Source organism: Triturus cristatus, chromosome 6 (genome assembly GCF_964204655.1).
Source record: "Triturus cristatus chromosome 6, aTriCri1.1, whole genome shotgun sequence".
NCBI lineage: Eukaryota > Metazoa > Chordata > Amphibia > Caudata > Salamandridae > Triturus > Triturus cristatus.
This window is the reverse complement of record NC_140589.1, coordinates 236,633,785-236,657,724: the sequence shown is the minus strand read 5'-3', so window position 1 is coordinate 236,657,724 and position 23,940 is coordinate 236,633,785. Positions and strand designations below refer to the sequence as shown.

The 23,940-nt window shown below is 43.3% G+C and overlaps 1 protein-coding gene across 1 annotated transcript in view; it reads left to right on the top strand.

Annotated features, from left to right (window-relative positions):
• Positions 1-23,940, top strand: part of MFSD2B (MFSD2 lysolipid transporter B, sphingolipid) — a 255,778-nt gene that overhangs the window by 133,663 nt on the left and 98,175 nt on the right. Inside the window, exons 7-8 of the mRNA XM_085610602.1 lie at positions 1,367-1,457; positions 1,544-1,665. Of these exons, the coding sequence (XP_085466728.1) occupies positions 1,367-1,457; positions 1,544-1,665 (213 nt within the window). The remainder of the gene's footprint in view (positions 1-1,366; positions 1,458-1,543; positions 1,666-23,940) is intronic.

Here is a 23,940-nt window from a genome sequence, read left to right as displayed (position 1 = left end):
CAAGTAGCCGCTTACGCATTATTCATTATAAATTTTTGCATCGTATATACTATACACCAGCAAAAATGCATAGGTTCAAATTAAGGGACAATGATCAGTGTGATAGATGTGGTAGTGTACGGGTGGACTTCAAGCATAGGAATGCAGCGACATTAATCAATACTGGCAACAAATTTTCATTGCACTCACACAAATGACATTGTCGCTGATACCGGCATCCCCACTGCTGGCTCTTCTAGGGCATACTGAACATATAGCCGCTGGTTGTAGGAAATACCTGGCACTAGGACTATTCCTAGCGAAACGAAGAGTTGCCTGCATGGGGAAGGGGAAGGACCCCTAAATTCAAGGATTGGATCTGAGATCTGGTATTCTGGCAGGAACAATCCTTGACATATGCAGAATTACTCCCACTGTCATCACACCCTAAAGATATTTGGGATCCACTAAAGTATTACTTAATAACACAGCTGCTGACTGATAAATAGATACCCAACATCAAGAAGAGATAGGCTTTACGCAAATAGGAAGGATAAGGATTGGAGATGGAGCTGAATCCGGTTCAACGAGACGGCATGCACCCCAATAGGAGATGGTTCTATTTGCATTTACTAGTGAAGTACCTATGCTAATGGGCACCCATGCAAAAGATACTTGTCTTTATTCATAGATGGAGAAAATGTACAATACAAGATTTAAATGCTAGAATCAAGTAGGCAAGAGATATGTATTTACTAGACTGTGTACACAATGCGCAACACATGGAAAGATGAGATGTGTAAGAAGGCATGGGCATTGAAAATGCATGTATGATATACGAGTCAATAGTGTACTGTTATTGTACTGTTGATTGTGTATTTGCTAAATGCTAATAAAAAGAATTTAAAATAAAAACAAAAAAAAGATTTCCTGCAAGAAAAATGGACCATCTTGATGTAGTCCCTTGTGAACCCAACAAAGCGCTTTGAACTGAATGCGTGCCCCAATGGGAAGCCATTGTAGTTCTCTAATGGAGTTGGAAACAGAGCAGAATTTTGGTAGATTCAGCAGAACTCTCGACGCCACGCTTTAAAGAGTCTGAAGTTTATTGAGAAGACATACTTGGCTCTGTTGACATTGCAAAGCTTATGGCTATGTGTAAATCAAGAACATTGAGACACTATGCAAGCATAAATGTACATGGAATGGGAAATGTCAGAATTATTAAATAAGTACGCTGTATTTGTAGCCTTGTTATTTCCCAATATTTGAGGCAGTGTCCCGTCTTTACCAAGACAATGGGTTTATTGGATACAATCGGACATTTATGCAAAGTGAGAGGAGTAAACATTAAGTGTATTCAACATGGTCTTCTGTTATTGTTTAGAAAGCTGTGTACATGATGGCTGCCGGCATCATCGGGGGTATGTACCTTGTGTGCACGGCAGTTTTCTTCATTGGCGTGAGAGAGAAGGAAGGTAAGACATGATTCCATTAGAGGTGATTGGTGAGTACTTGCTGTTGGCCAACATTTCTCAACTTCATTTATTATTTTGTTTCCTAGACCCTTATGCCAAACGCCCTGGGAAAGTGATTTCATTTTTTAAAGGCTTCAGACTCTCCATGACCAACAGGCCATACCTGAGCCTTACAGCTTCGTTTCTCTTCATCTCAGCTGCGGTACAGGTAATGTGCTATCTCTCCAGACAAAGTTTAGGTCTAGCTTAATAATGCAGCTGTCTGCATAACCTGCTGTTACAGTTCTTCAAATAATACATAGAGTGTGATTTGCTTCTGCCCTGAGAACTATTTCTCTCCCACTTCATGCTATTGGATGTTTTGTATATCATTCCACCGCCCATGAAGTAAGTGCTTGAAATGAGTACACGATCGACTAGTTTACAGCTTAAAGGTGAACTGAATTATCACACATCAAAGGCCAGATATACTAAGATTTAATTTGCGGAAAGCAGTTGCTAAATGTGAGCTGACTTTTTGCAAATTTACCTATGTACTAATAGGGCGGTTCACAAAGAAACGGCTTGCAGGGGGTTTCAGAATGACTTGCCTAATTAATATTCATTAAGCAGGCAGGGGTGTGGAATTCCTATAGCCCAACACCCAGGACATATTGCTTGGGGTCAAGGACAGCAGGTTTGAATGTTTATTTTGTCCTTAGGACAAGTAGGTCCAACCTCCTGCAGCACAAACCCTTTGGCTGCCAGTTTACAGTACCACATCATGGATCATGAAAGGCGTTTTCTGCTATTAAAGTAATATTTTTGTCCATTTGTTCATGCCGTTCAAACTTGTATTTATGGTTCATTAATGCAAAGGCCTTTATTATTAGGATGAGGGCTCTAAGAAAATGTAAGCTTGGATTGCACTGCTGACAGTGGCTTCAGTATACAAATGTGCACCCGTTTGCAAAGTTCAACAATATGAGGCTACGTATAATGTTATGTTATGTTATGTTACTGCGATTTATATAGCTCCCAGAATGCTCTCTGATTAGATGCAAATATTTGAATAAGCTTGAAAGCCCTTTGTTTTAAAGCACACTTTAGTAAAATGTGTAGCTACATGCCAGTATTTCCAATAAATATTCATTAGGGAAAATCACTGTAACCAGTTTCCACACGATTATAGAAAACCTGAAAATAAACAAGCATTGGCAAAGCCAATTGGTCTGACCTCAGTGGTCAACCTTTTGGTTTTGTCAATGCGCATCTTGTTTTGACATAGTTTCTGTAAAACTTTATTGTTGTGGGAGCTGCCGGGTCCTCGCTATTATAACAAACATTGGCAGAAAGCAAAAATATTGTTGGTCTCAAAAGCACACATTGCTACAGTAGTTCCTGGCACTAAACAAATCTTTGAGTGCCGATATGCTTCATGTGAAAGTGCAGAATACTGTCACAGTGAAGCCAGCTGATAGAGTAAGAGACACACTTTTAATTAAAACAGAAGATCTTGATTAACACCAGATCTAATTAGACGCCCAATTCTTAAAGAAAGTTTTAAAGGTGCATCTATGGTATATGCCCTTGCATTAATGCAGATTTACAACTTTCATTATTTCACAAGAATTTAAAGAAGTAGGCCAGGAAATCGTACACCTAGAAGATATTTGTGAACTCCATTTTGGCACGAGGAAATATGAATGTGTAGATTTGCTCATGCGAAAATCTGTTGAGCGTTTACAAGTTCACTTTCCCTCCAACCACTTGTTTTCAACATTGGAAGAAGTTTTACTTCTGCCCTTGCCAAGGAGTACATTTCCAACCTTTCTCAGTATGGGAACCGAGTAGAGAAGAGATGGTGAAAATCCATAAAACGTTAGTACAGTGAAAAAAATAAATACTTTATTTGATTTAAAAAAAAAAAATGTAATCATAAAAGCAGAACATACACACCACACATATACAAAAAAAGATGATAAAAATGGGCAAGAATTATATTAAAGTTCAAATTTTTAAAAAATATATAGCGGCAGAACGTTAATGATGTGACAAAGAAATAAGTGTTAGAGACTAAGATGGGAGCCCGGGGTTATAAGGAAACCCAGAGAACGTAAACATTTAATTAAAACAGTCATCAAATAGCAGTGTTGATAAAAATCATCGAAGTCACATACCCTGAAATTGCAGGTGTTGAGAGCACAGGAGAGACCAGAATGAAGTCTTGTAGGTCTACAGTTTTGTTTTAGACACCTGTGACTCTATTTAGAATTGTTACCGGGCTGCAATTTGCTGATTAAATTTACGATATACATGATAAACAAAATAGTAAAACTTATGTTTAAAACTGTATTCTCTGGGTTCAAGGCCGCAATAATTGCCTGCCTGCAGGACCGAGCTCCCAGTCTATTTCATTCTGGCCTCAATTTTAGTCTACGCTGAGTCAGGAGAGCGGGGCAGTGGCATGTAACATGCTCCATAGATTCCACCGAGGCCCCACAACCCCTACACTGTGTGCCAATATCAAACCACAGCAAAGACTCAAGGGAACCGGCTTCCGCCCGCCTTAGCTTATGACACAGATTTAAGTAGGCACTTATGCTGGAAATTTCATAATTTTGGAGGCCCAGTTCTAATCTGTGCAGCGGAGGCAGATTTCGGCATGCGAAAAACACTTTTATAGATCTTAGTCACGTGTTGATTTAATGTTGTGCTGATTTTACCCCTGAAAATTTCAAGACCATATGACAACGTGAGGCCGACTTTAGCTTTCATAACTTCCATCGTTGGGGCCAAACTCGGACCCATCAGTTTTTTTGAGAGTTTTGAAAAGTTCAATCGGAGAGCTGTGGCTTTCAATGAAATGTCACTACGATGCTTGGCGAAGGTGCCCCTAGAGTCAAAGTTAACCCCCAAGTATTTATAGGATTTTCCTACGACAAGACTGGAATTGTTGTATGACCAGTCACCACCTCCATAACGTTTTCTACCGAATATAACCACTTGTGTTTTCTTTAAGTTAACCTCTAGGTTATTTTTAACGGTATAACTATGTAGTTTGTTTAACAATCGTTGCAGCCCTACTCAGGTGAGGCTAAAGAGGACAAGATCATCAGCATACAGAAGGTTACTTAACTGCACCCTGCCGATCTTGGGGGGATGACTATTTGTCTCGTCCAGATCAGCTGAGAGGTCGGCAATAAACAGGTTGAAAAGCAATGGGGCTAGCACACACCCCTGTTTCACTCCTCGTGTTGTTAAAATGTTTCGAGACAGATGTGTGCCAGTGCCAAGCTTAACTTGAATCCAGGTGCTGGAATATAGTTGAATAATAGCCTCCAGTAGTTTGACCGGGATTCCCCATTTCATTAACTTTCCCCAAAGTGCCTCCCTAGGGACCCGGTCAAAGGCAGCTTTAAAATCAACAAAACAACAAAAAGCAGCTTTGATGAAATAAGCGATTTGTCGATAAGCACTGATAATGCCAATAAATTAGACAAAGTACCTGAATTTACAGTAAAGCCCGTTTGGTTTTTTGGAATCAAGCCTTTTTGGTTCGCCCAGGCACTCCATTCTTCAAGTAAAATGCTCGCGAAGAACTTTGCCTCATTGTCCAGTAAGGCTATCAACCTATGGTTGTTAGGGGACGAATGGGCGCCGGACTTATATATTGGGTGAATTACTGCCCCTCGCCATGAGTCTGGTATAGTTTAACAGCTCAGCACAGATCTAAAGAGGGTTGATAATTGTTGTGCCCAATAGGGAACATTTGCTTTGAACAGGGCCTGTGGCAGGCCATTTGGGCCTGGTGCTCCATCCGCTCTCGCTTTTGATAATATTTTGTCCAGCCTTGCTTGAGTAACGGAAATCAACTCACATTGGGGCTGCGTCAGCTCTTGGGGATTATCCTGGTTCTCCAAAGACCCATCTTTAGACGTAAAGGAGGTGTTTGTTACTAAAAAGTCTGCACCTTCATTGGCCTTAAAGTGGTCGGACAGAAATGTAACCCATTCTGCCTCAGCTATGTTTGCACTCCCCTGTCTGGTTGTTCCGTTGAGTTGTTTGTTCAGTAATGCCCAAATTTTCTTGAATTACGGTTTTTGCTTTCCCAAGAAGTTTACCCCAAAATTGATCAAGATGAAGTCGTTTGTCTTGTTTAGATGCCTGTCTATAGTTTTTCTGAGCAATTTTATAGTTGATCAAACAGTCATTGGATTCTGGATGCCTCCTGGTTGCCCGCAAAGCGGTGTTTCTGATCTTTTTTAATTTCATGGTTTGACTTGATATAAAAAACTGGGAGCTACAAGTAGTCGTATGAGAATGCGAATGCGATGGAAAAAGGTTTAACAGATGATGGCAAAAATATGACCAATCAGTGATATGAGAAACTGTGGGGTGGAGGCCTCCTAATGTGAAAGACAAACATTCCTTCTTGATGTTGATACTAATTTCATAGTTCCATCTTAAGTGTTTCACATTTTCTGAATGGACTCCTTTATGAGTTAATGGGGCGGTATTGTGGTGAACTGAGTTAATGTTAATGGTGACAACTTGTGGTCGATGGTCGCTCTCTGGTCGCGCTTTGATACTGTAGTTTTCCAAGTGAGAAAACATGGCTATGTTACAAATGGTGTAATCTAAAAATTAAAACTTTCGTCCATTTGTCCATGACCAATTTGGAGGGGTATCCAGCGTGAACCTGCCGTTCATTACAATGAAACCTGCACTAAGGAGTTGCAACACACAGAATTCCCCCAAAGCACAATATGAATAATTTGAAGGTTTGGACTGGAGTTTCAATGCTGACAGAGACAATGAAGGGAGATCTTCCAGATCCGACGGGTCTCCCTGAAACAAGTTGGTATTAAAGTCCCCGGTAAGCAGACAGTCGGCGTCGGGAAAACCCACAGCCAGGTTGCTCAAAATATTAAGGAGGCGATTTAGGTGAAGTCGTTTGGTCCGGGCGCTTGGATTGATGTAAACATTAAGCAACAATAGAGGTCGCTGTTGTCTCCACGAGCTAACTTTAACTCCAAGCAGCCAATCCTCGTCGATGTTTAATAGCTCTGTTGGGCCCTTTAGGCTGCATGAGATGTAAATAGACAATCCTCCTTTGGGGCGACCATAGTTGCTGACTCTGACAGCTGGTTTCCAAAATTCAATAAATCCATCAATAGGACAACTACAAGTGGCCCATGTTTCCTGAACCGCAATTAGATCATGGCTAAGAATAAAGTTTCGGGTCTCTAGTGAGGACATTTTAAGGTGAAGGCCACTAATGTTCCATGAACACAGGGAGAGGCACGGCTCCGGCTGATGTTTTATACAATTTATAGGGTGAGGCTGGGGGATGTTAGCTTTTACAGCCTCCAAAGGATTAAGTTCTAACAAGTTTTTTCCAAATGGTCAGGCTGAGTTTTTACACGACAAGGCTGCTGGTAACCACCCCCAGTCTTGAGTTTCATTGCAATTCGGGAGCACGGACCATGGATTTCCTATTGGGGATGCGACTCCTACAGCATTTTTTAAAATTGAATATGGTTTACTTCTATCACTGGTCAGGGTCCGACACAGGTGTTATAATGTTACTCACTGTGTTTGCTCATGTATTTCTATGACATCTGTGGGTTCTAGAAGGGTGACAGCTGCTCTGACTTCATGTGGAATTGTGGAGGAGTGGAGCCAGAGGCAGTTGGGTGGATGAGCTGTATTGAACCTCTGTTCTGAAAATAAATACTATGAAGGAACTACTTCTCTTCCATGTCTTCATTGAGAAAATGTACTTTTTAACACTGGCGACGACTGGGATCTGAAACAGCTCAACTCCAAGAAAGGACAATTTTTTTTTTTTTCTTATAATTCTACAAAGAAAGGACTTAACATCTACCATTTTCTACAAGGAAAAGTTAACCTCATCTCTTCTCATCTCATCTAGGCGAAAAGAACTTTCTGCGCATTCTTCAGTGAGTAGTAAGACTGTTCCTTAACATTTATGGCTCCTTTCTGTCTTAAATGTCCTGTAAATAACTGCTAAGTGCTCCCTAATTAACTGGGTGGATGATTGAAGAAACGTTTTTGTTTTAGTCCAAACGTTAATGGATCCAGCCTGTTAACTGCGCTTTCATCGAATTTGTGAATTTTTCTTCGTGTTTTTTTTTTCTCTCTTCTCATCCCCTCGCTAAGCATAGCGTCAAAGCCCTCCAATAGCCTCTATAACGTTGCATTTTCCGTATTTTTCTACATTTTATGCACATGTACAGTTGGTGGCTTACTTTTGAATCTGTCCCCGAGGTTTTGCTCGCGCTGCGAGACTCGCGCTGTGGCACCTCTATGCTCGTTGTCAAGGGAGCATTGTTTGAGCGTCTCTGCTTTCGCCATCTTCTGTGACACGCTCTTCTGTTACGTCGGGAAGTTCACACGCCTCCCAATGCGACGTAACCAACGCGACGTAATGGATCTTCAGGAAGTTTATTTTGGTTGCTGAGCAACGAAGCTCAGACGCGAGCGATCCGCAACTCTTCGGCGGAGTTTGGTTGCTGAGCAACGAAGCAACACAGGAAGCGTTCTACTACTCTTCAGCAAGACGACTGGCGAGAATACATTACGGTTCATTTCATACTGATTTCCCACGCTGATGTGCACAGCTTTGTGCTCACAGCTTCTTTGTGGTTGTCGATCCACAACTCCTCGGCAGAGTGACTCTCAAGGATATATTCCATGTTATTTATTGCTGGTTACTACGCTGATGTGCACAGCTTTGTGCTCACAGTTTCTTCCTTGTTTTCCACATGCAATATTCACACTGATGCGCACAGTTTGTACAATTTTAAGTCTTAAGGAGACCTGTTCATTCTTTCTACGTTCTGCACGCTGATGTGCACAGCTTCATGTATCTTTTAAGACACGTTTTTTTTTTCTTTTTCAACGCTGATGTACACAGTATAGTGCTCTCAACTTCGTTGCTGGTTTTGTCCTCTGGTCTTTATTGAAGTTGATGTGTAAGCAAATATGGGTTTTACAGTATTTGTGTTAGACATACACAATATTTACAAGTAGTTTTTTTTTTACAACACACAACCCGTTTACGTACATATCATTGTTTTGTCTTCTCTTTCCACTTTATTTTGCATTGGTTTTTTTTCTCGTCCTTGCAAGGTCAGCTCAAGGGTAGTCATGCAAAACGTCACTGCTGCTCCGTTTTTTTTGCAGACACCTGGTGATCCTCCAATAAAATGGTCAAAGTGGAAAAAAGTTTTCGAGCGATATGCTCGGGTTTGTGGTACCTCCCTTAGCATTGAAAGGAAAACAGCCTTGCTTATGCACTGTCTTGGGTCTGAGGGCCAAGATGTTTTTGACCACCTTCCATGTGTCCCTACTAGTGCAGCTGCTGGCCTCAATGAGTTTGAAATCTGCATGTATAAGTTGGACTCTCACTATTTACCCAAAGTCAGTACTATACTAGAACGCTACCATTTTGGGAAACGAATGCAGAAGGAAGGGGAAAGCATTGAAAATTATGTCACAGATTTGAGAAGGTTAGCTTCAACCTGTAAGTTTGATACGCTTATTGAGGAAAGAATTAGGGATCAGTTTATGTTGGGCTGTGTGTCTGAAAAAGTGCGTGATGAGTTATGGTTGAAAGATGAGCCGACCCTTGATGAAGTTCTTGTTGTGGCTAAGAGAATTGAACATTCAGTAGAATGTTTAAAGGAAATCAAAAAAGATCTTAACAAAGATGTTTCAGTTGTTAGTACGGAGATGAGTTCTGTTCCTGATACTAAATTGAAAGATACTAAGACAAAGTTTCAAACCAAAGGTAAACAATTACAGAAACCTCGCATACAGTTTGATAGAGGGAATAAATGTTACCGCTGTAACAATACTGGCCACTGGGCGAATGATAAATCATGCCCTGCACTAAACGCTGTTTGTAGTTATTGCAAGAAAAGAGGACATTTTGTTGTAGCTTGTAAGATCAAATCTTCCAAGCAAAGTGTCCATGAAGTAAACTATGAAAGTTCTTGTGATCAACATGATTTTGAATGTGGCCAAATTGTTGTTCAGATAGGGGGTGAGGGACCCTTGGATTATATTCTGGTGGAAGGTAAAAGAACAAAAGTCTTATTTGATTCTGGCGCAAAGATCACAATTGTTTCTTCAAAATTTTTTGATGATTATTTACGTCAGAATGTGAACTTACTAAAGGCAGATATATACCCTACTGCATATGGTGGAGAACCCATTGATTTAAGGGGGTATTTCATTGGGTTGATAGAGTATGAAGGTCGTTACACTTCTGGGAAGGTGTACGTTTCTAGAAAGGGTGATAGCATCATCAGTTGGTGGCATCAGAAAGATTTGGAGGTTATGTTAGATCCAAATAGCACTCCTTCTATAATCCTTAAAGAGAGAAAAGTAGTGGAATCTGTAGGTCATACTTCTTCTTTACAGTCTCAACTTATGGAAGAGTTCCCGCGTGTTTTTGGTAATCAGCTTGGGTGTTTGAAAGGGTATAGCCACAAGATAAAATTAGTCCCGGGTTCCATTCCGGTATCTAGCAAGGTACGCAATGTGCCATTTAGTGTCAAGGATGAGATGTTGAAGGAATTAGAAAAGCTGAAGTCACAGGGTATCATTGAGGAAGTGGAAGGCACTTCTTGGTTGGCTCCGGTTGTGGCCGCGAGGAAATCTGATGGCTCTCTAAGATTATGTGTGGACCTCAGACAACTCAATAAGTGTGTACTTGTGGATAAATACCCGTTACCTAACATTTCTGAACTTCTAAGTATGGTGCATGGGGCCAAAGTCTTCAGCACAATTGATTTAACGTCCGCTTACCATCAGATCATGCTCGATCAATCTTCCAGGGATCTGACTGCGTTTGTGACACCTTTTGGAACATTTAGATTTGTGAGACTCCCGTTTGGACTAGTATCTGCTGCTTCTGTTTTTCAGAGGGTTATGGAAAAGATTCTAGTTGGCATACCTGGGGTCTGTGTTTATCAGGACGATATTTTAGTGTATGGGTGTGATGAATCAGAACATGGTTCGAGAGTTCGTTCTGTGCTGAATGGTCTCTCTGATCACAATCTTACCATCAAGTGTGAGAAGTGTAAATTTGGTCTGGACAGGATTGATTATTTGGGTCACACGATTACTGCGGATGGTGTTACTCCTAAAGCTGAACTTGTTAATACCATCAGAGACCTAACTCCACCGTCGTCAAAGGAAGAGCTCATGCGTTTTCTAGGTATGGCGGAGTATTATAATAAGTTCATTAAGAATTTTGCAGAAGTCACTTATAATATGAGGAATTTGCTTAAGAAAGGCGTCAAATTCTTGTGGGATCAGTCGTGTGATAATGAATTTGTTGAATTGAAGGGCAAATTACAAGCTGCTCCTAAACTTAGGAATTTTGATCCAGCTAAGTGTTCTATTATTTCTACGGACGCAAGTCTCAAAGGGTTGGGTGCTGTTTTGTATCAAGGGGGTACCAATCCTGACAATACCATAATGTTTGTTTCTAGAAGTTTGAAAGGAGCGGAATCTAGGTACTCGGTGATTGAGAGAGAGGCGCTTGCTGTGTATTGGGCCATTAAGAAGTTTAAAAAGTTTCTTTGGGGCAATTCGTTTGTGGTAAGGACAGACCATAAACCCCTATGTGAGGTGTTGACTAGTAAAGGGATTCACTCTATTTCACCAAGGATATCTAAGTGGATTGTTGGCTTACAGGGTTTTGACTTTACTGTGAAGTATGTTCCTGGCTCAGAAAATTTTGTTGCTGACACACTCTCGAGGCTAGTTCCTTTTAACCCCTCTGATGGTCAAGATGATCCAAATTTTGGTCGACCTCATGATTTTGTGTGTGGAATTGACTATAAAGTCATTTCTCAGAGTCAGTGGTCTGCTGCTTGTCGTGAGGATCAAACATTTCAGGATATATTTGATCTTATTCGTGTTGGGTGGCAGTACAAGGAACAAGGGGGGCCATTGGTGAAAGACTTTTGGTCAGTGAGAGATCAGTTGTCTGATTGCCAAGGGATATTATGGAGAGGTCATAGACTTGTTCCCCCTGTGTCATTAAGGAAGGAGTTATTAGATCTAGCTCATGAGGCACACCTGGGTATTTCTAAAACTAAGGAAAGGATACGGTCTACCTATTGGTGGCCTGGGATGGATACTCAAATTGAAAGGTTGGTTAGGGAATGTGTTCAGTGCTCACTCAGTGAGAAATCTTTAAAGATCAGAACTCAACCGATGGTGAAGAGATCACGTCCGAGTGGTCCGTGGAAGGACATTGCTCTGGATATTTTGGGTCCTGTACATGGGGATGGTTCTGATACCTTTGTCATTGTGGTGATGGATTTATTTTCAAGGTGGCCAGAGATTTCTTTTGTAAAGAATATTAACACCAAAACTGTAATTGACTTTTTGAAAGGCATAATTTCTAGAGAGGGTATACCTGAATCTCTTTTGACTGATAATGGAGTGCAACTGGTGTCCAAAGAGATGGAGGATTTTCTTACTAATTGTGGTATTGTCCACAAGAAAGCTGCTCTTTATCATCCTGAATCCAATGGGACTGTTGAGAGATTTAACAGGGTAATAAAGGATACAATTTCATTAGCTAAGCAAAATTGTCTTAACTGGAGAGAGGAAGTTTCTAAGAGAGTTTGTGTATTTCGTTTTGCACCACATTCTACTACTGGTAAGTCTCCTTTCCTTTTATTCCGTGGTAGGCAACCTGATACATTTTTAGAACCTCCATGGGTGAACAAATTTCTGGTAGACAAAGGTGTGACTCCTGATTTAAGCTCTTGGAAGAGCAAGGAGGATCACATTTGTCTAAAAAGCAAAGAGAATTTTGATATGAGACATGCGGTTAAGCCCACTAAGGTGAAGGTTGGTGATTTTGTAAGAATCAAGAAACCTGGCTTTGGTGATTCTGGTTCTAAATTTTCGAAACCTTTTAAAGTGGTCAAGATTCTTGGCAATGCAATCAGGACCTCTGATCATAAGGTTTGGAACCTCAGCAGGGTTGCGGTGTGTGGTGATTCTACTCATGGGGTTGTTCCATGTGACAATACTGGTAGAAAAGGTTTTGTGGATGGTCCTAACAGGCCTAAGAGAGTTATTCGTGAACCTTCATATTTGAAGGACTATGTTACTTGATTGCTATGTCATTACTCTTATGTTTAGGTAGTTTTTTTTTTATTTGAGGGACCCACGGGTCTTTTACCTAATATGTTTTAACTTTTACATTCATGTAACCCTTTGGTACTTTAAAGGGATATGTTATTTAACTTTTGTTTTACTTATGTTTTTTTAAGTTTTGTTGTGTTAGTTGACGGAGGGAGATGTGTTATAATGTTACTCACTGTGTTTGCTCATGTATTTCTATGACATCTGTGGGTTCTAGAAGGGTGACAGCTGCTCTGACTTCATGTGGAATTGTGGAGGAGTGGAGCCAGAGGCAGTTGGGTGGATGAGCTGTATTGAACCTCTGTTCTGAAAATAAATACTATGAAGGAACTACTTCTCTTCCATGTCTTCATTGAGAAAATGTACTTTTTAACAACAGGCTTATCTGAGTGGCCGACTGCTTGGCTAATGCAGTGGGGATAGATTTTGATTCCCCAGGACCGGAAAATATCTTTACAGGCTAGAAGTACTCGAGTCCAAGTAGGAGATTTAAATGTCACCAGGGTAGCTTCGGAGGGTTGCGACCCTCTTGGCGGAAGGAATTCTATATATTCAATGTCTTCTGAAGTCAATTTGTCAAGGCCCAGAACTCCTTTTGATAGTTTGATAATATTTGCTCTATTGAGGACATCATGTTGACCTTTTGATTTATATTCAGGGACAAGGAGGATTTTAGAACACTGTGAATCGCTGGCAGTAGTTGATTGACAGTGACCCTTGTCGTTTAAAATATTTTTCTCAATTAAAGGATCGGGTGCTATTCCAGAGTGGGACAAAGAGTCATCCCGAGGCCCTTCCGATGTTATCAAGGAGTCCTTGGGTAGCATTGGAGTACTTTTGAAGGATACTTTTGGTGGGCAACCTCCAGTACTAAATGGAACAGTTTGAGTGCGAAAGTAGAGAGTGGGTTGGGTAATTGTTTCAGATTGCGGGTTTATGTTTGCTGCTTGTATTTGGGCAGTTGCTTGATCCGTACCATTTGAGAGCTCTTTTGGTTTATCAACGGCCGCAAGTTCATGAAGATTTGACACAGAGCTTCTTCGGCCGGAAAGGGAGTTAGTTTGAACCTGGAGCTGTGCCAGAGTGGATTGCTGAACATTTGGCGTTGAAAGAGCTATTGTAGTCAACTGGTCCTGCTTTGTTAGAGTAGGATTCAAAACTCATTTATTATCCAAGTTCTTGAACAATGGAAACAATTTGGGAGGTACCTCCACAGGTTTTGTTATTAATTTATTTCTTTGTTTGCGTTGACGTTTTTTCTCTCTCTTACTAAGAGGATGGGACGATTGAGAGATAATCTTAGGATGAGGCGAGGCCGAGGTGAGTGATTTAGGGTCCAGGTCTGCCTTGGGGGGATCGACCGCTTTAGTTGAGCAACTCACAGTTTGGGGACTCAGCAACAATGGTGGTGTCTGCTTGACCGGCATTGTCAACCCTTGGACTGTGTGGTGCAATTTAAGTGCTTCAGGGGGTTTTACCTCTTTGTCTTCTAAAATACCGTCAGCCCTTAATATCGATGACTTATCGTTTGTTTTGATGGGGTCTATACCCTGTTCTTGTACCCGAATTTGATTCTTGCTGGCACTGCCTCTTGATAGTTGTTTAACTTCATCTAGAACACAGGTTAAAAAGGCTGGAAGTGCTGAAAGGCTGTCAATGATGGGTGAACAACAACAGACTGACTGGACCAAATTTGAAGATGACTGAGCCCTTATTATTAAATTGTTTAAATTCTCTAACTTATTGTCAATGCCTGCTGTAAACAAGGCTAAGGTATTCAAAAGGTCAACCTGCAAGTCCAATTTGTCAGAATGGTAATTTAATGCTGTAACTGTGGATTGAAAAGTTTGCAGCAATTGTGGCCAGATGATTGACATAGATGTCGGGGGGCGGCCTGAAAGTCAGATTCTAATTTCAGATCAGAAGATTTATCTGAGTCTTTAAGAAAGAAAGATAGGTCCAATAACGACTGATCGTTTGGGTCTGTTTTAGCAGATCCTTGTTCGGGTTTTGTAGAAGCTGTGGCTGTGGCTGCAACTGTAGCTGTAAGTGCTACTGAGGATGCTGCTATGTTTAAAGGCGTTTGCAGTTGTAGCGGTGCAGCGTTCTCCTTTGGAGGCCTTTCCCGTTGGATTGCGGTAGAGCTAGATAGCCTGAAACTTGACGGTTGATTATTTTGTGCAAGCCAAGGGCTTCAACACAATTGTTGTGGAGGCTTGGACGTCAAAATGTCTGACTGATGTAAAACAGCATTAGGTTTTGATTCAGTTGTATCAGGCGATATATGATTTTTTAAAACAAGGGACATACAGCTTTCCTGTGGGGAAAGTGGTTGACAAAAAAAGGACTGCTGGGTGACCGAAAGGATTGCCGTAGGAGGCGTTGGGGTCATTTTCAAGCGTCCTCTGGTGACCTGGCACTAGGATTGGTGCTGGGGGTGATCAATGACGATGTGATTTTGCTGGTTAATGGTGTGTGGACGGTTACCTCTGTTATTTGTTGAAAGTTGCCAGCCTTGGGCTCCTCCGTTGTTTGAGAAGAGTTAGGGGGCTTGAGTGGTCGCGGTGTTTTTTTTTAAAATTCCAAGATCGAAATAGGTTGGATGGTCTTGTGGCATGACGAAGAATTAAGGACTCTGTTACCGACCGAGTCTTGACCAAGAGGGGAGGGATTCGACAAAGCAGATGGGGGCGTAGTCATAGACTGATTAAGAGTTCGCACAGCGGCTCCATCTGCCGCTAATGCCAGCTGTTTTATTTTTTTTTGTTTCGGTGAGTAGAGCACCTTCCTTGTTCTCCCGGATCTCATCACTCCGCTTGGTGTGACTACGTCGCCCAGGACAGGCCGGAACTGCTTCTGTTAGTTCTACTATAGATTCACAGGAGTTGTAGCTGCGAGCACTACTTCTTGGACATCCCCCCTTTCATCCACCGCCCTCCTACTCCCTGCCCACGGTAACCTGCCTTATGGCCCCTGTGGCCCCTATACCCCAGCCACCCCAGTTAATACAAAAACGGGGCTAAGGTGGTATGTGAAGTGTATATAAGGGTCCCACAAGGGGCAAGCAAGGTCAGGACGAGGTGTGGGCAGGGTTGTTGGTTGGACGACGGACCAGGGGGGAGCGAAACCAGAGAGAATAAGCCCAGAGCAAGACTGGGGCAACATGGCGCAGAGGTGGAGCAACCAGGGCTGGAGCCAACCAAGCCTAGGCGAGTGGGTAAGGCGAGGAGGTCTGGTGACTCATGGCTGTGCAGGACAGTGCGCGATAGTGGCCACACACTATCCACTATCCACTGGCCTGGGCACGGTGATAAAAACGTTCAAAAGGGAGGGGGCTACGGGCTAACTCTAAACCAAGGAGATGCTAGTAGGTGACGGCTGGCATCTTGGGGGCTGCAGGGGCTAAACCTACAAGAAGAAGCTGAAAGTCAGAGACTTACTTTCTTAGTGAGCCTCACCAGCTCCCACTGACTCCTGCCACGGAAATCCGAAGGAAAGGACGTGGGACCCCCAACAGCGTTATCCCAGCGCCATCACCGCCTCCATACCAACTCCAGGCAGAGCTTTATTTTTCCGCCTGCCACACGGCCGCAGCGGCCAGCTGCCACCAACGCCGCCTCCAACGCGTCACCCGAACCTGCCTGCCGCCAGAGGCTCCGCCCCCTCGCATCTCACACCGTGCACCACGCACAGCTCCCGTCTTCGTCTCTGAGGCTCGATTCTCGCGTCAGTTCGCGTGCCTCGGTTTGCACAGATTCAAAAGTGCATTACAACCCTGGAACTATTGCTTATCGCTACCTCCAGTCCCAGTATGCAGATCCGCGCAAAGGTGACAAAATAAGGGAATTGCTAGAAGTCAGACTTTGAGCCTTGGCATAATTGGAGACGCTATTATCAGAGCTTCTATATAATGAGATTGCCACCATAATTTGTCCCCGCATTACATGGCACCAAATGGACAAGCAGATTTTGTTACAGGACAAGTAAATTTAAGAAGCACCCTGCCCCATGGACAAGTAGATATTTTATTAAATTCCACACCCCTGAGCAGGGTGCAATTTGCAACCAGCTGTAATTAGCCGCAGTCATAGGGATAGTCCCTGTGATTGCATTGTAAAGTGGAATTTATTTTTAAAGCAGCCCGTGTTCCTTAGAAAATAAAGGTTTTCTGTTTTGGAAAATTTTAGTAGGAGCAGGCAGTGGTACCCTTAGCCACAATCTACTCCCCTTTCAGATGCAACCCCAATTTGCAAAGGAGAAGGTATCCAAAGGGACCACTTCACCATTTTGAATCAGTTACCACCCCAACTTGGGAGTTGGTAATTGATTAATGGTTTCTGTATGGAATTGTGGTCACAATCCATAGATCTACACCATACTGACTCGACTCGCAATTTGTAAGGAACGCTCCTTCCCAATTGCAATTGAGTATGAGTTGTAAATGCCTTTTTGCAATTCAGAAAAACTTTTCCAAACTGCAAAAATGAGGCACATACATAAGAAAAATAGATTTTGCTAGATGGAAATCCTCGAAACCCTCATGCGCGCTGGCCTGGAGGCCCTCCCTGTGGATGTGGGACAAGGCAGAGAGTGTCGCATTGCATAAGGAAGACACGTTAGGCCTTCGCAGAATCCCCAGAGCAGCAAACTGGGATGCCATTCTGCCCAACCTACAGAATAAGCGGCAAACAGACACAGACTCCCTAGATCCCACAAACATTACAAGACAGGGGTCGGGAGAGCTCATTAATCTTATGTACAACTGGTGGGGAGCAGTGGTTGGGTTCAGGGCCGGGTGTGCACCTCCCATTATAGATTTAGCACTTGATAACAGCTGGATTGGGGTCGCAATTTACACAGGCACCTTTTATGCTCGGAGTCCAAGGCCACATTAGTTTGGCTCAATTTTTTACCTGTATTTTTTACTTTGTCCCATTCATTATCTCCCGCCTCCCACAACTAAAACATCGACCTCGAATTAATACACTGCTAACAACACGCGGGGAGGGTCCTAGACATGACAACTACCCGTTGATTGCGATGTATTACTGGCTAGGACACAAATGATACATCAAGCCCATATAGCACTGTGTGCTTATCGCTGTCAATATGTTGGAAACCGATATGTGAAATTGCAGCTGTTCATCATATGTGCGTGAATAGTATACCAGGAACTGTAAAGCCTATGCTGTAATTGTTTAATCCTGTTAATGAAAATAAAAACTTATAAAAAAAAATAAGAAAAAGAGTTGTTGCTATCTCAAGCAATGTTATTTTGCAAATTGCATGGTTTTGGACTTTTCAAAATTACTTAGTTCATATGATCCAAATTCTTTATCTCGTAGATCTATGTAAAATGAAATATATATATATATATATATTTTTTCTCACTGCAGAAGATTTTTTTTAATGTGTTAGTCGGGATGCATAATGTAAGCTGCATCTATTGGTTTTCCCAATGCTTCTTATTGTCAGACTGAAAGACGCTGCTCACGGCTGTATTGTAAACTCTCACTGATTTGTAGCTTGACTTAGATAATAGTCAACCTAAACTTATACCGACATAAGAATAAAACAATATACAAATCTGTCGACAGGATTCGATCTCTAACTAAGTCCTCTAAGTGAAAAGCAGATTTGAAGAAAGCAACCCACATGACTGCATAAGAAGCAAACAACCTTCAAAACATGTTTTCTACACTGTTATGTTTGTTCAAATTACAAGGTGACAAACGTACAACATTAGTGGTCTCCGACTGCCCAAAAAATGCCATGAAAATATTGATGATGAATCTTTGGCCACCAAACTCAACCGAAAATTGGTTGATTAGAGAATGTGTTAGCATATAAAATGTGTTATATATCTGACATCTGTTCCTCTGACCATCATATCACCCTGTCTCCATGGGTGGTCTATGTAAACTTGACTCTAGCCATGGCCTGGGCTAGGCCGCTCCCATTCAGACATGTGTCCAAAGCACCACCCGGCCCAGAAGGAAGAAGTTCTTGAGTACCGTTGGACTCTGCTGTCACACTTCAAAATGGTCAACAACACTTTGTAAGGGCCACCATCCGGACAGGTTTGGTGAAACCAGAGACGCTGGGGCATGTGTTCTACAACTGGTCATGTAAATAAACCTTGACAGAGACAGACCAAAGTTAGACAAACATATTCTACTTGGCTGTTTCATTGCGTTATTGTTATTTTGTTTTTCATTTGGTGTTAGCATGCTTGATTTTCAGTTCTCCACTCCTCATCATTTGATGTTAATTATGTTATCTATGTTTCATGTACGTTACTATTCATTAATACCATTGTTGTTGTTGCTTATATTGTTGATTGCATGATATTGGTTATCTTGACTTTCATCTGTTTTACTTCACATGTTTTACTCACCTAGGATGTACATAAAGGGCTCATTATGTGAGCTTTCTTCCATTGAGTAGCATCTGACTGTCTTTAAAAAAATGAAAGAATTTTTTTTAGCAGCCTTGATATCACTTTTAGTATTGTCAGTCAGGACCAACTGATCACAGGAAGCAGCTAGTATTAGAGGTAATACGCACGTGTACATTCCAGGCTTTAACAGGTAATAAATATTGCATTTTACACTCTTGTCTCCTGATGATTATGTCTAATGATAACATTTAGGTCCTCATTAAGAGTTAGCCTAACTTGGGTGTGGAGATACTTACTGGGAAAGTTGGGATCCCTGATGGAGTGGCTAGCAAGCAATGGATGAGCACGTGCCTTGGTGGATATCTCCATCGCCACCTCATCCGACCCGTTGTGCACCAGGTCCTGCCTGCCGATTGTCTCGGGCCGACCAGGACTGGGGGATGCAGAACAGTTGGCTTGTGGTGCCCCTACATGGGCTCGGCTTTTCCTCAGAGCATCTAGGATCCTACCTGTGGCGCAGGCAAGATGGCGGCATGATGCAGGGCCACAACTGGTGCTGCACTTCTCCTCAGGGAGCGGCTTATTAAGGTGAATGGGCTGTGTCGGCTGTCTGTGCCAGAAGCAGCGGGGACTGGAGAGAGTCCCGGAACATCTTGCGACTCTGTGTGGCCGATCGGGCTGTGAGGAGAGGTGCCAGGCCGAGGTCATATTGCATTAAAGTCCTACAGAGGGCAAGAGAGTGCCCTGGATGGCCTGGCTAGTTCGTCCTGCAATGTGACAGATGGATGTCTTTGCACCTCTACTGCTGAGTTGTATCTAAGGCGGACTGCCCAGGGCGAGTGTGGGTAACTCCAGCCTGCCTGGCTTGGGTTTACATTACCTCCCAGAGGTTTGGAGGGTCTCCATTGATGACTGGGTCATGTCTGAGTGATGCAGCTGCCTGAAGGGGCTGACAAGTTCCCCCCTTCACAGTCCCTGACTGTGGAAGAACCAGGAGTGGTAATCTCCAGCCCCCCTCCCATCTAGACACTACTTAGGTTCTCAAACTGGTGGGTGTCAACTAGAAACTTGTAAGACAAGGTGCACGGATTATCCACAGACTGCCCTCTGGAGTCATTTCCCCCAAGTGGATGTTGTGGACCTGCTTAGCTGCATGATGGTCCCCATCGGTAAAGGGACATAGACTAAACCATAGCTATGGGGTGGCTGAAGCACTGCGAGGAGTGGGTGGGTGACCCTGAGTGACGTTGTGTGCTTGGAGGGCACAGAGGGGGGGCGTATTATTTCTTGGTGGGCCCAACGGCTGTGCTTACCTCAGCAAGCTCTGCCCTAAGTTGCCATGGTATTGTTGGAGTGCAGACCACCCAGAGCGGCTGCACAATCGGAACAATGGTACGACCCAATAGTGAGAAGGGTCGCGGCACTGACAAATCGGTGGAGGTGCTTGTTGAAGGAACCACAAATATCAAAGGAACTCTGAGATCTGTTGAAGTGACCCTGGAGGGTTATTCTGAAAAGTTTGACACCATCTGCAAATGATTCTCGACACTAAATATATACTTGAAAACAAGATAGATGCAGTGGCCATAGATGTGGACCTGCTCCGGGCTGATCATCGAAAACTGGCAGAAAGAGTAACGCAGAATGAATTTGGACTCACCTTGGTTCAACCTGCAGTACAGGAACTATAGAAGAAGATCAAAGAACTGTCCAGTGCAATTGATACATTGCAAGGTCGGGCATAAGATGCAGTGGGGAGCTCATGCAGAAAGAATGTGTACCTGATTGAGATCCCTGAATTTATAGATTGTGCTTCTTCAGAGGTATTTTTGGAGTAATGGTTGCTGGTGTTTGATGGCAACCCTCCTAAATGTTTTCAGGTGGAGTGGGCACATAGGGTGGCGACTCACTCACAGGCACCAGGTGCGCCACCGTACCTGACAGCATGCGTCTGTTGAACTTTAGAGACCGGGATGCCATTCTCCACCGTGCTTGGCAGCACAGACCTGAGATAATCCCCTGAGTCATATATTTCTTGACTATATTTTGGAGGTGCAGCTATGCAGACCTGCCTTCCTCGATGCAAAGCAGGCTCTTACATGGAGGGATGTGAGATTATGCCCTTCGCTAAACTATGAGTGATAATGGATGGTTCAACATATTTCTTCACCTCACCGGCAAATACATCTGTGGCTATCCAGAAGGTCAGCCAAACCGAAGTGGTACAGAGGTGGTAATGACTGTGTCACAGAATGAGAGCCAGGGCGGTGTCAGGCAGCCATCCATCCCCTCAACAGGCAGCGCAGGAGAGGGCGAAGCTACTGATAGATGTAGATTTTTAAGTATAGAGATCAGGATGGACAGGTGTTGGACTCTGAACACGTTCCTGAGGAGGACAAAGAGGACTCAGATGGCCTCTCAATGTCAGAGATCATGGGATCTTGCCCTGAGCTCACCTCTATGGGAGTGGACCAGATGATGTGAATATGTTGGAGTGACCTGAACTTAGGGCACAGAACTAGTCAGGGAAAACATTGTAATCTGTATTGTTTGATATATGGGACTCTAGGGTGGTACGGGGAAAACTATTTATGTTGCTGTGGTAAATGGCTATATGCTGCACACTTCACTGTTTGACTGACTGGTAGAGTATTCAGTTGTATGTTTAGTTGGGGCTTGGGGTGGCGAGGTAGCTCCCGAATCCTCTGCCGATTGGGTGGGAAACTGCACCCTCAGTGCAGAGATTCATGAAAGTACCTTGGTTGTTTGGAGTTATGTGTGAACATTTAGGCAGACACAATACATGCTGATTGAAATAGGCCCCCCGGAGGGGCAACTTCCTGCACAGATGGCTTCACGAGGTATTTGGATGTCTCAGATGTGGACAATCATTATATTAGACAAATAGGTGCTCTAGTGTGGCTCGCCTCTATGGTTCTGCATAACACTACCATTTATTTATTTGGAAAGTTTTGTATAGAACGAACATGACCCTAGAGGGTATCAGGGTGCTTTACAGAGGAATTTGACACATATGAGGGGGGGGGCAATCGTGGCAAAATCATAGCAAAAGACAAAAAAGAAAACAATAGTTACGTGACGACATTATAGTCAAGAAAATAGCAATAGTTACATACCGACTTAATGGTGTGCACAAAAAATAGTCAGTAGGCAAAGGCGAGAGAGTAGATGTGGTGATTCAGGCCCCCACTTAACTTCAGGATAGGCAAGTGTTCACCAGTAGCGCTTTCATTTCCATTTTGAAGGACAGTGTTGATGGAATCAGTCTCATTTCCGTTGGAAGGGAGTTCCATATTCTTGGGGCGATTCCTGAGAAGGAGCAGTTGCAGGTTTTTGTTTTTTTGAATTTCTTTGATTTAAGTAGGAGTGTGCTGGAGCTCCTGGAGGTACGGGCGCCACCCGACAGCTCAAGTTTTTTTGCAAGAGAGAGAGGCGTGTTGCAGTGAAGGGCCTTGTGGGTCATGCAGGCAAAGTTTAGGTGTATCCTTGCTTCGAAAGGTAGCCAGTTGAGAGTTTTCAGATCCAAGGAGATGTGGTTGTACTTTTTGGAGCCTGTGATGAGCCTCGTGGATGCATTCAATGAAGCTCTGAGGGGGGCCAATCTGTATTTAGGCAGACCGCAGAGTGTTGCACTGCCATATTCCAGACGCGAGATGACTAAAGCTTGTACTGTGGACTTGAGGTCATCAGGGGGAGGTTTTAGTTTCCTTAGGATGCTCAGTTTGAAGTTCGCTCCTTTGGTAGAGGCATTAATGTGATCCTGCATGCTCAAGTTCCTATCCAGCACTATACCCAGGGATTTCGTAGAGTCAATGATGTGTGGTGTGCAGTTGAGAGCAGACAGATTTTTTATGTATTCCTCAATGATGAGTGCTTGCTTGGGCAGGGAAATAAGGTGGAATTCCGTTTTGAGGGTGTTTAGTTTGAGATGGTTGAGGGTAAGCCAGTTAAGGGTTTTGTGTAAGGTTCTGTTGAGTGACTTGATATCGTCAGGCGAGAAGATTTTCATGTACAGCTGGGTGTCGTCTGCATGCATGTGGTATTGGATGTTAGATGCTTTGAGGATTTCGGTGAGGGGTTCAATAAATAGGTTAAAAAGTGTGGGTGAGAGCGAGGAGCCTTGGGGGACCCCCAGGGTGTACGGAATGGGATGGGAGAAGGATTGTTGTATTTTAGGACTCTGCACACCAGTGCTTAATTTGTAAAATATTAAGTGCCAGGGCACTGACCAGGAGGCCACTGCAGCTTGCACCTACCATCGCACTTGTCAACGCAGCCAAAACAACTACTAACCATCAGTCTCGCATTTAAATGCGACAGTTCAGATTATTCCAGGTCCCCAAAGCTAAAGGAATGGCTGGGGAGGTAGGAGTTAGCAGTTTTAATGTATATTGCATTCCTAAACAACCCTTGTTTTGCTCATCTCTAAATTAGATGAACAGCGCCACCATGTGGTAGACTGTTCTAAGGATGGTGTTGATAATTAGGTGCCGGTGCCGAGCACCGGAAACCAATTAAGTGCCTGTGCTGAGCACCTGAAAGCACCGACTCAAATTAAGCACTGGTGCACACTGCTTCACTGGACCTCATCTCCCAGGGTGCCCTTCGCAGCAGAGGGAGGAGGATTTTGCCGCCATCGCGCTTAAAAGCGCTCTGCAACAGCGCGCCGCGGGACGCGCTCACCTGGTCACTCAGCTTCAATGGACCTCATCTCCCAGGGTGCCATTCGCAGCAGAGGGAGGAGGAATTTGCCGCCATCGCGCTTAAAAGCGCTCTACAACAGCGCGGCGCGGGACGCGCTCACCGGGTCACTCAGCTTCACTGGACCTCATCTCCCAGGGTGCCATTCACAGCAGAGGGAGGAGGATTTTGCCGCCA